Genomic DNA, 13,914 nt, shown 5'->3' on the forward strand with positions numbered 1-13,914 from the left:
GGAAGAATCAGTGGAGCTTCCTAACAACCTAAAGGTTGGTGATGGAGGAGAGCAGAGGAGTCAGTGCAGCCTCTGACCTTCCTGCCTAAAACCTCCAAGAATGAAGTGTTGTTGGAAGAAGGAAGCAATTGGAAAAGGGAACGAGCTTAGGGGATGAAGGTGAGCTCATTGTGAACACTCTGACTTGGAGTGAGTAGGTCACACGTGAAGACGTCCTGGAAGCTTCTAGAAATAGGAGCTTAGGGGGCCTCTGTGAGGGGACCTTGGGAGTGGTTTTCATTGGGTCTCCAGGCAGTGGCCATAGCGGGGTGTGAACTCGCCAAGGCCTTTAGTGAGCTCAGGCAGACAGGCATCGAGAAGGAGATGGACCTTGGTCCTATGCTGCCAGGAGACCAGTTCGGATGCATCATCAGGCTCTTGTCTTATGACAGGAGTAAGGTTGACTGTCCAGAACAGCACAGAGAGAAAAAGTTAACTAACATATAAACTGTGTCTTAGGAGCAATCCTTGAGAGTTCACCTATGAGACTTTGAATCTAATTCTATGACCTCTTTGTCCTTGACCCTCCAAAGACCGTTTGGTCAAGACAAAGGCCTTGGAGGCCTCTCACTCCCTCCCCACACTGAGAAAGAGGCCTGGTCTTGCCATAACAGTTCCACTTGTTCATGCTCACGCTGCTTCTTCATAAATGGGGAGTATTCACTCCATTCTCTCACTTGAGTTATCCTATAAAAGAGTTGGTGAGGCCAACATTCCAGGGCTGAAAAGAGAATGTCATTCCTTGAGGGATAAGAAGCAGGAGGAGCCGAAACAAACAGCCCTTCTCTAGTCAGGCTGGCCTAACATCTACCAGGCAGGCCGTGAGGTGGGGACCATGGGAGGGCCCAGAGGAGGAGCAGCCTGTACAGTACAAGGAATTTGCCATTAATCGGCAACAAGTCTCATACCCTGCCCTGGACCGTGACCCTTCCCTTTGGAATTCTCCCCTCTGACCTGCAGGTCATTAATCTGAAGGCTGCCAAATGACAGTCATCTATCATGCCTCCTGACTAGTTCCTGTGAAAGGCACTTGGCTCCGCCCTCCCTGCATCCCCTGGTGCTCATTAGTGGGCCTTCCTGCTCAGTGCCAGGTTTCCTGGTCACAGCTCTGGCTCCTCTTCTTTCCCATCGAGGCCAGGGGGTGGAAGCTGCCCCTCCCTTTCAAAGACCAGAGAGGGGGTCATTAGTGAAGAGAGATTGTTGAGTGGCTTTTCACTGCCCTGGAAACTTGTGTTTCCTGCAGCTCCTGTGATATGGTGGGGACATAGGAGAGAAAAGCCCATTTCTCTCTGGTGCAGCAGGAGAGGAAGAAGGAAGCAGTTATCCAGGGGGATGAACCAGGCAGGAGCTCCTGTCAAGCATACCAACATCCAAATTGAGAAGGAGCTGATTGGCACGTGAAGGCTGCCATTGGGCACGTGAAGGCAGAGGAGTGAGCTGCCACATCATTAAGACAGAATCTGGACTCAGTACTGCTAGGAAAATTAAAACATCCAGTCCAACCCTCTTATTTGTAGACTAGTGGCCTGGTGCACGAAATTTATGCATGGGGGGGTTCCCTCAGCCCGGCCTGTACCCTCTCCAATCTGGGACCCCTTGGGGGATGTCTGACTGCCGGTTTAGGCCCGATCCCTTTGGGATAGGGGCTAAACCAGCAGTCAGACATCCCTCTCACAATCCAGGACTGCTGGCTCCTAACTGCTCACCTGCCTGCCTGCTCGCCCCTAAATGCCCCCCGTCAGCCTTCTCGCCCCCAACTGCTCCCCCCCCCCCCCGCTGGCCTGATTGCCCCTGACTGCCCCCCCCCATGCCAGTCTGCTCGCCCCCAACTGCCCCCCCTGCCAGCCTGCTTGCCCCCAACTGCCCACTCCCCTACACTGCCGGCCTGATCACGCCCAACTGCCCTCCCCTCCTGGCCTGATTGCCCCTAACCGCCTCTGCCTCGGCCCCACCACCATGGCTTTGTCCAGAAGGACATCTGGAAGGTCTCCTGGTCTAATTAGCATATTACCCTATTATTAGTATAGATGGAAAACAGATCCAGAGAAGTTCCATGTTTTACCCAAGGCCACACAGCCTGTGAGTAGGACCTGTCTTTCTGTTCATCACAAGAGAAGTGGCAGCTAGTCTAATAGCTTCCAGGTTTTTGGAGTTTGAGTTAAATTATACTTCTAAGCAGATTCATGAACATATTTCCAACTGAACAAAAAGTGGGCATACACAGGTGTCTTTTTTTTCCCCTGTGGATGTTTTGTGTAGTATCTTTTTTTAAAAATAAATCTTTATTGTTCAGATTATTACAGATGTCCCTCTTCCCCCCCCCCCCGTAGCTCCCCTCCACCCGGTTCCCACCCCACCCCATGCCCTTACTCCCCCCCCCCACTGTCCTTGTCCGTAGGTATAAGATTTTTGTCCAATCTCTTCCCACACCCCCTACACTCCCTTCCCCCTGAGAATTGTCAGTCTACTCCCTTTCTGTGCCACTGATTCTATTATATTCACCAGTTTATTCTGTTCATCAGATTTTTTATTCACTTGATTTTTATATTCACTTGTTGATAGATATGTATTTGTTATCACTATGTTGTTCATAATTTTTATCTTTACCTTTTTCTTCTTCTTCTTAGAGAAAACACTTCAGCATTTCATATAGTACTGGTTTGGTGGTGATGAACTCCTTTAGCTTTTTCTTATCTGTGAAGCTCTTTATCTGACCTTCAATTCTGAATGATAGCTTTGCTGGGTAGAGTAATCTTGGTTGTAGGTTCTTGCTATTCATCACTTTGTATATTTCTTGCCACTCCCTTCTGTCCTGCATAGTTTCTGTTGAGAAATCAGCTGACAGTCGTATGGGTATTCCCTTGTAGGTAACTAACTATTTTTCTCTTGCTGCTTTTAAGATTCCCTCTTTGTCTTTTGACCTTGACATTTTAATTATGATGTGTCTTTGTGTGGTCCTCTTTAGATTCCTCTTGTTTGGGGTTCTCTGTGCTTCATGGACTTGTAAGTCTATTTCTTTCACCAGGTAGGGGAAGTTTTCTGTCATTATTTCTTCAAATATATTTTTAATATCTTGCTCTCTCTTCTTCTGGCACCCCCATAATTCAGATGTTGGTACGCTTGAAGTTGTCCCAGAGGCTCCTTACACTATCTTCATATTTTTGGATTCTTTTTTCCTTTTTGCTTTTATGGTTGGGTGTTTTTTTGCTTCTTCGTATTTCAAATCTTTGACTTGATTCTTGGGATCCTCTAGTCTGCTGTTGAACCTCTGTATATTATTTTTTATTTCAGCCAGTGTATGCTTAATTTCTAATTGGTCCTTTTTCATATCCTTGAGGGTCTTACTAAATTTCTCAGAGGTTTCTAGAAGATTCTTGAGTAACCTTACAACTGTGGTTTTGAACTCTATGTCCAGTATTTTGTTTTCATCCATTTCTTTCATTTGTGACTTGTTTCTTTGTCTCACATTTTTGCTGCTTCCCTGTGTTTGTTTCTATGTACTGGGTAGCTGCTAAGTCTCCTTAAGTTGATAGAGTGGCCTTTGTGTGCTAGGTGTCCTATAGGGCCCAGTGGCTCAGCCTCCCCAGTCACCTGAGGTGGACCCTCTTGGTGCATTCCTTTGTGGGCTGTGTGCACAGTCTTGTAGTTAACCCTTGATTGCTGTTGGTATCACTGGGAGGAATTGACCTCCAGGCCAGTTGGCTGCGATGGCCAACTGTGTCTACACTGGAAGATCTGTTGCACAGGAGACACCCTTATGGGGCAGGACTTGCTTCAGTGGGGCTTTGGTGCTCACTGAGTCTGCCCCATGAGGGTGTCTCTTAAGGATCTGAAGAGTTGTAATCTGGTTTGGTCTCACTCTGACCACTGGGTACACTGGCTCTTGGATCTCCAAGGAGGTGCTAGGTCAGCCACTGTCTGGGGCCGCCCAGCAGGAGCTACAGAGAGATCTGCGGATTCCTCCTCTTTGTATGGGGTTTGGAAGTGCCCAGACGAGGCCCAGCTGTGAAGCAAGGCAGGCTGCTGCTGCCGGGCGGGCGTTGGGCCTTCTTTTGGAAGCTCTGGGGCTCTGATCCAGCTGCAGTTTGACAGGTTTTAGGTTAAGAAAGGACAGGCCATTCATATGCAAAAGCTGGTGGGCACAGCTTGGGTGTGGTTGTAAATTGGGTGGGGTGGGGTCTCTGGGAATCACCAGGTGGAGCAAACAGCAATGGCTGCCCTGAACCGGAGAAGTCCCCGGTTCTCCGCATTCTGCGTCTCCATGCAGGAACAGTGATCGCTGCAAGCACCTCTGAGAGAAAGCCGCCCTTACATTCCTGTCCCGATGCCAGACAGTCCAATTTCTCCCGTATGTGCCTGGGTCCCCCAGAGTCTCTCCCGGAACTGGAGTTCAGAGCATGCAGGCACTTGTATCTCCCTTCTGGTTTAAAGAGCAGCATATCCAGGTGCCAGCACTTTCCACGCCTCTGCACCTCTTACCAGTCTCAGTGCGCTTTCTTCACCTCTCTACTTGTGGAACTTCCACTCAGCCAGCTTTCCCATGGTTCTGGGTGGTAGTTCTGCTGTTTAGTTGTGGTTTTGATGTGGTTGTGAGAGGCAGAAAGTATAGGTGATTACCTATGCCGCCATCTTGGTTCTCTCCACAGGTGTCTTTTTTTCTCTGCTTGATGATGCACCCCTCTGTTTCTCTCTTTGGACAATCACAGGGACCCCTATCAACCGAATTCCTATCATGGCCAAGCAGATCCTAGACCTGTATATGCTGTACAAGCTGGTGACAGAGAAGGGTGGCCTGGTGGAGATCATCAACAAGAAGATATGGAGGGAGATCACCAAAGGCCTGAACCTGCCCACATCCATCACCAGTGCTGCCTTTACCCTGAGGACCCAGTGAGTGGCCAGGGCCTTGGGGAAAGGAGGCTGAGATGGGAGAAAGGGGATGTTTTAACTTAGAGGAGAGACGGGAAAAAAATTCCACTGTACAGTGAACAAGTTGTGTGGGATTCCTGAGACAGCCAGGAGCTTTCTGAGGTAGTCCCTCACTAGACCAAAGTCATGATGAGAGCCGTCATTTCCCGAGTGGCTTGCGTGCTGCTGCTTCAGCATTCTGTTGCTTTCATAACACTCTGGAAGTTGCTCTGTGAAGAATATGTAACTGACCTACCAGTTAGGTAGCATGTCATGTCCTATTGGAACTGTCCCAGCAGAAGTGGGGATTAGCGCTAAACCAGTATAGCAGGCCTTCTTTCAGGGTTCTTGGGTAGAGAATGGCCTCCTGGGACAGCTGACACACAATGGGCAGAATTGCTCCTGTCTAACCAGCCTCACTTGGGATGGTTAGGAGATAAGAAGCAAGACAGTCATGTCACAGCACGGGCTTGGTTTCTGCCAGGGCTCTAAAAAGGTGCCAGAATGACCATCGGCGGAGTTTTCCTTTCTTTCCCTTGGTGAATGACGCCTCCACTTTGAGCAGTGCTCAGAACTGAGTAGCAGTTAGAGGGGCCTGGACCAGGGCGGTCAGCAGTCCCGGCTCTCTCTTCCCTGGGTGCTCCCGGTGGTGTCCTCTGTCCTAGAGGCTGCTCCCACAGACCAAACAGCTCAGATGGACGGTCTCTGGGGCCATGTTTTGATTGCCCTTGCTTGCTTGCTTCCTTCCTTCCAGGTACATGAAGTACCTCTATGCTTACGAGTGTGAGAAGAAAGCCTTGAGCTCCCCAGCTGAGCTCCAGGCAGCCATTGATGGCAACCGGCGGGAGGGCCGCCGGCCCAGCTACAGCTCCTCCCTCTTTGGCTACTCACCCACTGCCACAGCTGCTGCCACCAGGGCCCCTGCCCTTCTCTCCACACCCAAGATCCGCTTCCCCGTCCTTGGGCTGGGCTCCAGCAGTGGTGCCAGTGGCTGCAGCCCTCGGATATCCCCAGCCACTCCTCTCAGGAAAGGTTTGCAGGGCGCTGAAGGAGGGGGAGGGAGGGAGGAATGCAGCCACGTTTCTGTGTGTAGGACCTGGGTGGGAGGGTGGATTGTGGGTCGGTCTAGCTCTGGTGCCTTTGCCAGGTGATGGAGTCCCGGTGACAACAGTACCTGTGCCAAATCGTCTGGCTGCGCCCATGACCTTGACAGGCCAGCAGGCTAGCACCCGGATGGCCACGCTGGAGCAGCTGCGGGAACGGCTGGAGTCAGGAGAGCCCCCTGAGAAGAAGGCTTCCCGGCTGTCGGAGGAGGAGCAGCGCCTAGTGCAGCAGGCCTTCCAGCGCAACTTTTTCAGCATGGCCCGGCAGCTGCCCATGAAGGTCCGGGCCGCCGGCAGGGGTGAGTGTGGCCTGGACCCGTTCAGGAGCCACCACATCCCATAGGACTGGCGTGGCGCTCCTCCAGATAGACTCAGTTCACCAAGCCAAGGTCATTTTCTAGAGGAGCAGAAATTGCCTCAGGCAGTGCCCTATTCCTTAGCAATACGAAGAAGCAGTGCTTTCTAGAGGAGGAACCAGAGAACTTTAGGGACAGTAGCTGTGTGTCCACCCCCCACCCCACCCCAGCCTTTTGATCTGTCTAAATTAAAGGGTCAGCCTTCACTCCAGTGCCTTACGGATGTAGGGATTGTATGCACGTGCAAGGCAGATCTGGGAGAAAGTCAGCACCCTGTTCCTGAGACTCTAGCGGGCTCTGATGCCTCAGGCCAAGCCGCCAGTGTCCCTCAGAACAGGCGGGAAGGAGGAAGCACAAGTTTGGCAGCAGAATTGACAACCTTTCCCTTCCTCTTTGCATTTTTCAGGTGCCCCACTTTCATATCCCCTGAACCACACACTCCATGTCCCTTGTTCCTCTCCCCACCCTTCTCTCCTCACACACATTTTCTTTGCCATTTATTGCCCTTGTGCTGCCTCAGAACAAACATGAAATAAGTGTGTGTGCGGAAGAAACCAGGTGTGGAGGGAGGGAGCTGTGCATATTCCCAGGCAGCCTGTCCCTCCTCCACCTTCCCCTGGTTGAGGAGCAGAGGAGGCTGGGGTGACCACCCAGACAGCAGGGCTCTGCTGTTGCCCATTCAAGGCCAGGTGCCCTGGTCCTGCACATGCCAGAGGCTAACAGAACAGGCAACTTCCTGGAGGAATTCTTGGCCCTGTGTGTGGTGAGCGGGCAGAAGTGAGCTGGGCAGAGGCCTTCCACAAGCCCCGCTGCCCAGGCTGAGATGAAACACCAAGTACTGGGTAGGTAGACCCTCCTTGAGGACCTCCCATCCCAGTGAAGCGGGAGGCGGTGGCGGCAAGGTGAGGCCTCCGGCAGAGACTGGGTCTTCCAGATCTCCACTTCCCCAGCTGATGGATAGTGTGCTCAGGGAAGTTTGCCAGATTTCTTTGAAAGCGCCAGCACATAGCTGTGAGCCAAGAGAAACCTCCTTGCTGATGGTGATCCCTTTTTTCTTCAGTCAGAGAGAGTTGGGGAGGTGAAATGGCTCAATGGAGAAAGCAGCAACAGGACATTAGCAAGTCTGAGTCCTCAGAGAAGATTATGTAAATGCTTTCTAACAGTGGGCCTTGGCCTGCTGTGGCCAGGCCGGGGGCATGGGAGCGCCACAGAAAGGACAACGGAAGTGCCAGAAGGCTTGACCAGGCCCTCTCTCCCTTGTCCCCGCAGAAGACAGATCGGAGGCCTCGGCTACCGCACTGAAGCTGACCTCGGGCAGCATTGGGAGCATTAACATGTCTGTGGATATCGATGGCACCACCTATGCAGGTGAGGCCCTTGGGGCTCCAGGGAGGCGCCGGGTGGAGGCCAGCGTCAGTGCCGCTGCCCGAAGGGCCCCATTTGTTACCCTCCTGTCGCACACCTTCCCGGGGCTGGCTTCCTTGGGGTTCCGCAGGTAAAGTGGTTCTGGACGAGCAGAGGCTGAGGATTGCTGACATGATGACGGATCCCCCTCCACCTTTGACAGACGATAGAAACCCTACACTGAACCTTTTTGGACAATGGTTGGCTTGCTAATTGAAAAAATAATCACCTAATGTGAAGAATCATAATCAATTCTATATCCATGCCTTAAACATTATATTCTAAATCCACCATTATGGTCTTCTAATATTCGGGCCTCCTTTCTTTGTGCTTCAGTTGTTCTCTTTCGAAACCTGTCGTTCCTTTCCTTTAAAATGGATCAAGGACAGACACAGGCAAAGGGATCTGAGTGTGCAGAATTACCTATATATGTTTGTGATTTTTTCCTGTCACTTACAGTTTTCTCTCCCTTCGTCTAATTTGGCAGTAGTGGTTGGTTTAACCCAGTGGTCGGCAAACTGCGGCTTGCAAGCCACATGGGGCTCTCGAGCCGCAGTTTGCCGCTCTGTTGACTAATGAGTTTGCCGACCACTGCCTTAGGGAAAACCACTTAAAAAACATTTTAATAATGTACTAATGTCTTTAACCTGAAGTCAAAACTTCTGGGTAAGGGTAATGCCTTACGCAGTGGTCGGCAAACTCATTAGTCAACAGAGCGGCAAACCACAAACTCGCGAGCCGCAGTTTGCCGACCACTGGTTTAACCAGTCTTCCCAAGGCCGTCAACTTAGTTTTCATAGCAGCAAACCTCTTTCCACTCCTGTTTCGTTGGTTTACGGATGAGTTTGGGAATAAACCCAGCCGACTTGTTAAGCACAGCTTGATGAGTTGGGGCTAAAGGGTTCAGACCTTCTGGCCAGTGGCCTTCTGCCAGGAGCCCCAGCATCAGCCCCCTGTTTTAGAGAGGGCTTGAGAGGTGTCCTTGACATCCAAAAGGGGCTATTTCCTCAGGGCATGCTTTTAGTCCTTTGAATTCTCCTATGCTAGGGACAAGGCCCCCTCAGGGCACCACCCTGCAGGCCGCATGCTCTGGGTCTCTGCTGGGCTACCTGCTGCGGGCATCGGGTCCGCCGGAAAGGGCCAGAGTTCCTGGGAGCAGCCTGCAGAGAGGTAGCCATGACCGGCTGTCTCCCCATCTCCGCATACAGTGTTCAGAGGCCTTCAGAGGGCTCTGCCTGATACGGGGGGCCCTCGAGGAGACCCGGCGAGCCAGTGGGTAGGGCTGGGGTGCTCTTTGCATTCTGGTGGTGCTGTGATGGTCTAGGACAGTGTCGCCAACCAGTGGTGGTCCACGAGGTCCAGAAGTTGGTGACTGCTGCTCTAGGGGTTGGGCTGGGAGAGAGGATTCACGGAAAAAGCAGGGAAGGAGGACGTTGGGGCCTGATCTCCACATCTTTTTGTCCTCTTTCGGGAGAAAGGAGAAGTAACGCTTTCTCTCAAAATGGGGAGCACTCAGAAGAGAGATCAAAGTTCCCCAAACCTCACTGCCTCAGTTTCTGTTTCACCAGTGCCCTTTCTCAGTGGGTTTGCAGTCGCCCAGACCAGGAACCTGAAGCCCCTCATGCTCATCTTGGTCCCCTAGAGTGGAGCAGACCTCACTACTCTGTGCTCTCCTCCTCCTCCCCTGCTCTCCTCACTGCCAGTGCCCTGAGTCAAGCCTCTCAGCTCTCTTGCAGACCTCCATCACCCATATTCCTCCGAACCCCACAGAGAGCATTCTAAAACGTGCATACCATGAGACCCTTCCCTTCTTAAAACTTTGAGGGGCTTCATGACACCTACAGGGTAGGAACTGGCTTCCTTGGGGTGTACAGACCTCACGACTTTGTCTTCCCATCTCTCTAGCCTCATCTGCCTCCACACTGCCTCCAGACCACACGACGGCGTGGCCTGCAGCACGATTGCCACCTCTCTCTGTTCTGTTCTCAGATCTCCTCTTCCCTTCTTCGTTTGGCCACTTTTTCTAATAGTGCAGGTATAGCCTTCCCCTGGAGCCTTTCCTGACCAATTTTCCCTGCTGTCCAAAACCTTTTTGTTCCCACAGCACCCCGGGGACACTTTCCTCGGAGCATTTGTGACATTTCAGCAAAATTACTCTGCCCACCTGTGTCTCTGCCACCAGCCTGTAAGCATCTGGAAGCAGGACAGTGTTTGGGACTTCTGTTAGCACACAGCACGGTGTCCCGAGTGGGGCCTCACCCAGTTAAATCAGTGGAATCAACGGAACCACCCTTCTCTCTTGGTCTGCTCACACTTGCTTCTCCTCCTCACCCAGGTGTGCTGTTTGCCCAGAAGCCTGTGGTCCACCTCATCGCAGGGTCTGCTCCCCAGAGCAGCAGCAGCAGCAGCAGCAGCAGCAGCAGCAGTTCTCACTGCTCACCGAGTCCTACCTCATCACGGGGTACCCCCAGTGCAGAGCCCTCCACCAGTTGGTCCCTCTGAGGGGCAGGACCCAGCTTCCACTCCCCACTCTTCTGTCGAGAGTGAAGGAAGTCGATGCACAAAATTTACCTCATCTCACGGATCCCATGTCAAATCCCAGATGTTGCGAGTTTGGACATGTTCACTTGTCCAGGCTCCATTCAGGTCCTGCTGTACTCGGGGGACAGAGAGAGGCTGGAGGGGCAGGACAGGGCAGCGTTGTCCAATCAGGGGTTGTCCTGGAGAAATGGGTGGGGTCTGTGGGCAGCCAGCTTCCTGGGATTCCCAGGCCACCTCCCATCCTGGGCACAGTGTATTGACAATCTGTAAGCCAACACAAGGCTGGAGGCCCTCCATATCCTTTCTCCTTTAATTTATTTTCCTTCCCCTGCCTTCTGCCGTGACCCCAGGGTCACTGGTCCCTTCCCCTGCTCAGTGCCCCAATCTTTAACTCTCATGTGGGTCTGCTAGGAGCCAGGCGCATGCCTTCCTATCTCTGTCTGCTGAGCATGAGATGGGCTTTCCACACCTAACATACTGGTTCCTGGGGCAAGGGTCCCTCCACTTCAAGTCTTGAAGCAGTCCTCAGTCCGAAGGCCCATTGGACATCTGCGCTAAGGGCGAGGCTCTAGCACCCACTTCAAACTGACCCTTTTCTGACCCTCTTGGACCCTACGCTTCCCACTTGCCCTTGTTGGTCAGCTATGCCAAGAATAGCCCACTTGCCCCTTGGCTGGTCTTCTCTTGGGGCCATCTTAGCCCTAACACGTCCCCAAGCCTGCTAACGTCAGGTTCATTGAAATACCTCAGATTTGTAATTGTTGATGTTTGATTCTTCAGAAGTATTTGCATCTCTGAAGTCTTTTTATATGTGTTTTGCCGACCTGATTTTTTATTTAAAATTTTTTATTGTTATAGCACCAAAGATATGAGAGCAGATCACCCCAAAGCCAAACAAATGATTTGGTACCCCCGTCCCTCTGACCCTTCCTTGCAGCCTTGGTGAGGAAGCAGAAGGCAGGCAGGAGAGATGACTCAGGGATCAGAGCGGCAGGGAGGAGGTGGAGTGGAAGCCGGGCTGGGTCCTGAAACCATACCAGTTCTGAAGATGGTCCTCCAATCCATTCCTGCCATAGCAGGGCTAGTCCCAGTCCCTAACCCCTACTCTCCAGTGGGGGTGGGATGTCTCCCCTTCACTTCACACTCCCACCTCAGGACAGGCAGGCCATGGCCCTTAGAAGATGAGAGCTTTATCTTCTCTTGAACCTGGAGTGGAGCAGGCTGCTCCAGTGCTGTAAGGAAGAGCTGGTTGTCACCCGAGGCTCTCCTGGAAGTGGATAAGCCCTGCGGTGTTCTGTGGACAAACACACGCCGTGACGTTGCTGGTCTGCACGAGCCCACACATGGCTAACATTCAGTCCCGTCTAGGAAAGGAAAGAAGTCCAGAGCTGGAGCACAAAATGTGCCGCAGCTCTGCTGGACTGTCTTCTCTCACCCCTCCCTGGCCCTCCACCAGAGCGGGCCCTCTTACCAGGCAAGTGCAGGGTGTGGGCAGAGGACATCTGGGACCTGGTGCCCGGGAGGAGCCCAGTTGGCTGGCACTGGGCCCACCTGAAGGTGTTAGACATTTGCCAGTGTTTCTCAGGCATTTGGTCACGAAGGATGGACTCTGCCCACCCAGAGGACACAGGGACAGCACACTGTCTTTCTGGTCAAAGGGTTCGATTCCTTAGGCAGCTGGCCCCGTCTCCCCTCAGGGAGCCCTTGCTGTCCTCAGGACAGCAGCAGGGTCTCGGCCTGAAAGCCTGGGAGTAGGGGCACCAGTAGGTATCTCTAGGAACGGCCTGGGCCACGAGGGCCCCTGAAGGTGCCGTCCTGAAGGCCCCACAGGCAGGCAGCCCGCGCAGCTGTCCCATGCCCTCCCCACCTTGTGTGTATTCTAGCCAGGAAAACGTGATAGATAGCACATGGGTAGCCCGGCAGTGATAAATACCTCAGACGTCTTCTTGCAGCAAGTGTCTGTGTATGTTGTGATTATTTTCTATCTTACATGTTCTTGAATGTTTATATTTCAATAAACCTCTACCTCTTCACACAAGCAGGTGGATGTTTTCAGTGACTCTTCCATGGACAGTACTGGGGAGAGGCCAAAGCCTTCAGAGTAAAAAGGGACTGAGGGAACTGCTCCTCCGACCCACTGATTTTTCCTGAGCTCTTACCCCTTCACTGCTCACCCATCCTTTCCCCTAAGCACTCACTCACCTGTCTTCTGTATCAGCAGGGACCTCTGGCGATGCCTGATCACCAAAACTGACTCCAGTGGTGTCACATCAGTGTCCTGGCAGGCACAGGCCTGCGGGGGTAGCCTCCATATAACAAGGCCCCTTTTAAAACAATTTTTTTAATTGACTGACTTTAGAAAGACAGAAAGAAGCATTGATTTGTTGTTCCACTTATTTATGCATTCATTGGTTTTTTCTTGTATGTTCCCTGAGATTGAACCCACAACATTGGTGTGTAGGGCTGATGATGTAACCAACTGAACTACCCTTCCAGGACCTGGAAAGCTCTTTTGAGCTCCTGCTGAATAAGTGGTCCCCATGCACGTGGAGCTCACAATCTTATCCGGGAGGCATACACAACCAGTTCTTTAAAGTACAGCATGACTGAGACAGTAGACAATTGAAGTAGACGAGCTGCCCGGTAGATGCTGGGGCAGCTCACTAGGGAGTCTCAGAGGTGGTGACGTTGAAGCCGGAAAGATAAGATTTGCCAACTGAAGACACGAGGAAGAAGTCTCAGCAGAGGAACTGATATATGTGCATATCTATGTACATATGGAAACGTGGTGGCTTCAAAAGATCTGGTGGTGTGGCCCTGGCCGGTCCTGGGGTTGGTGGGTGGAGTGGAGGATAAGTGGGTAGAAGTGTAGCTGGGGCCATAGAGTATCCCAAGCTAATGGATTTGGGCTCCATTCTCATAGCATGAGGAGGTCACAGCCAATGTGTTTAGGAAACCCACTTTTCTAGGTTGATCTGGAGCAGGGAGACATTCTGAGTGTGAATACCTGGAATACCCACTGAAACTCGGTCAGTGCTTAGTCCTTTCCTCTGCCATGATGCTCACTTTTTTGTTTTTAATTTAATTTAATTTAATTGTTTAAAGTATTACAAATAGTAGTACATATGTCTCCTTTTTTTCCCCATTGACCTTATCCCGGCCTTCCCTACCCCCCGGCACAGCCCCTCACCCCCCTCCCAGTGTCTTGCGTCCATTGGTTATGCTTATATGCATGCATACAAGTCCTTTGGTTGACCTCTTACCTCCCTCCCCCAATGCACACTTTTTGCAGAGCTTTTTTCCATGTTCCTTTTTTAAAATACGTTTTTATTGATTTTTAGAGATTGAGGGAGAGAGAAATACATTGATTTGCTGCCCCCTGCTGGAGATCGAGCCAGCAACTGGGGCATGTGCCCTGACCAGAAATGGAACCTGCAACCTCTTGGTGCATGGGTTGACGTTCAACCACTGAGTCATACCAGCCGGGCTACCATGATGTACATTTTATGGTCCCAACCTGGTTTTGGCAAAACCCAAAGAAATGAGCAGAGGTAAAGGATTGG

The 13,914-nt window shown here is 51.8% G+C and overlaps 1 protein-coding gene across 1 annotated transcript in view; it reads left to right on the forward strand.

The window, feature by feature from the left end:
• The window catches only part of ARID3B (AT-rich interaction domain 3B), an 82,636-nt gene extending 70,247 nt beyond the window's left edge, over positions 1–12,389 (forward strand). The window contains exons 5-9 of the mRNA XM_079768860.1: positions 4,746–4,929; positions 5,702–5,979; positions 6,095–6,349; positions 7,676–7,774; positions 10,146–12,389. Of these exons, the coding sequence (XP_079624986.1) occupies positions 4,746–4,929; positions 5,702–5,979; positions 6,095–6,349; positions 7,676–7,774; positions 10,146–10,312 (983 nt within the window). The 3' untranslated portion in view covers positions 10,313–12,389. The remainder of the gene's footprint in view (positions 1–4,745; positions 4,930–5,701; positions 5,980–6,094; positions 6,350–7,675; positions 7,775–10,145) is intronic.
• The last annotated feature ends 1,525 nt before the right edge of the window (positions 12,390–13,914 follow it).

The sequence above is a fragment of the Cnephaeus nilssonii genome (assembly GCF_951640355.1).
Source record: "Cnephaeus nilssonii genome assembly, chromosome: 4".
Lineage (NCBI taxonomy): Eukaryota > Metazoa > Chordata > Mammalia > Chiroptera > Vespertilionidae > Cnephaeus > Cnephaeus nilssonii.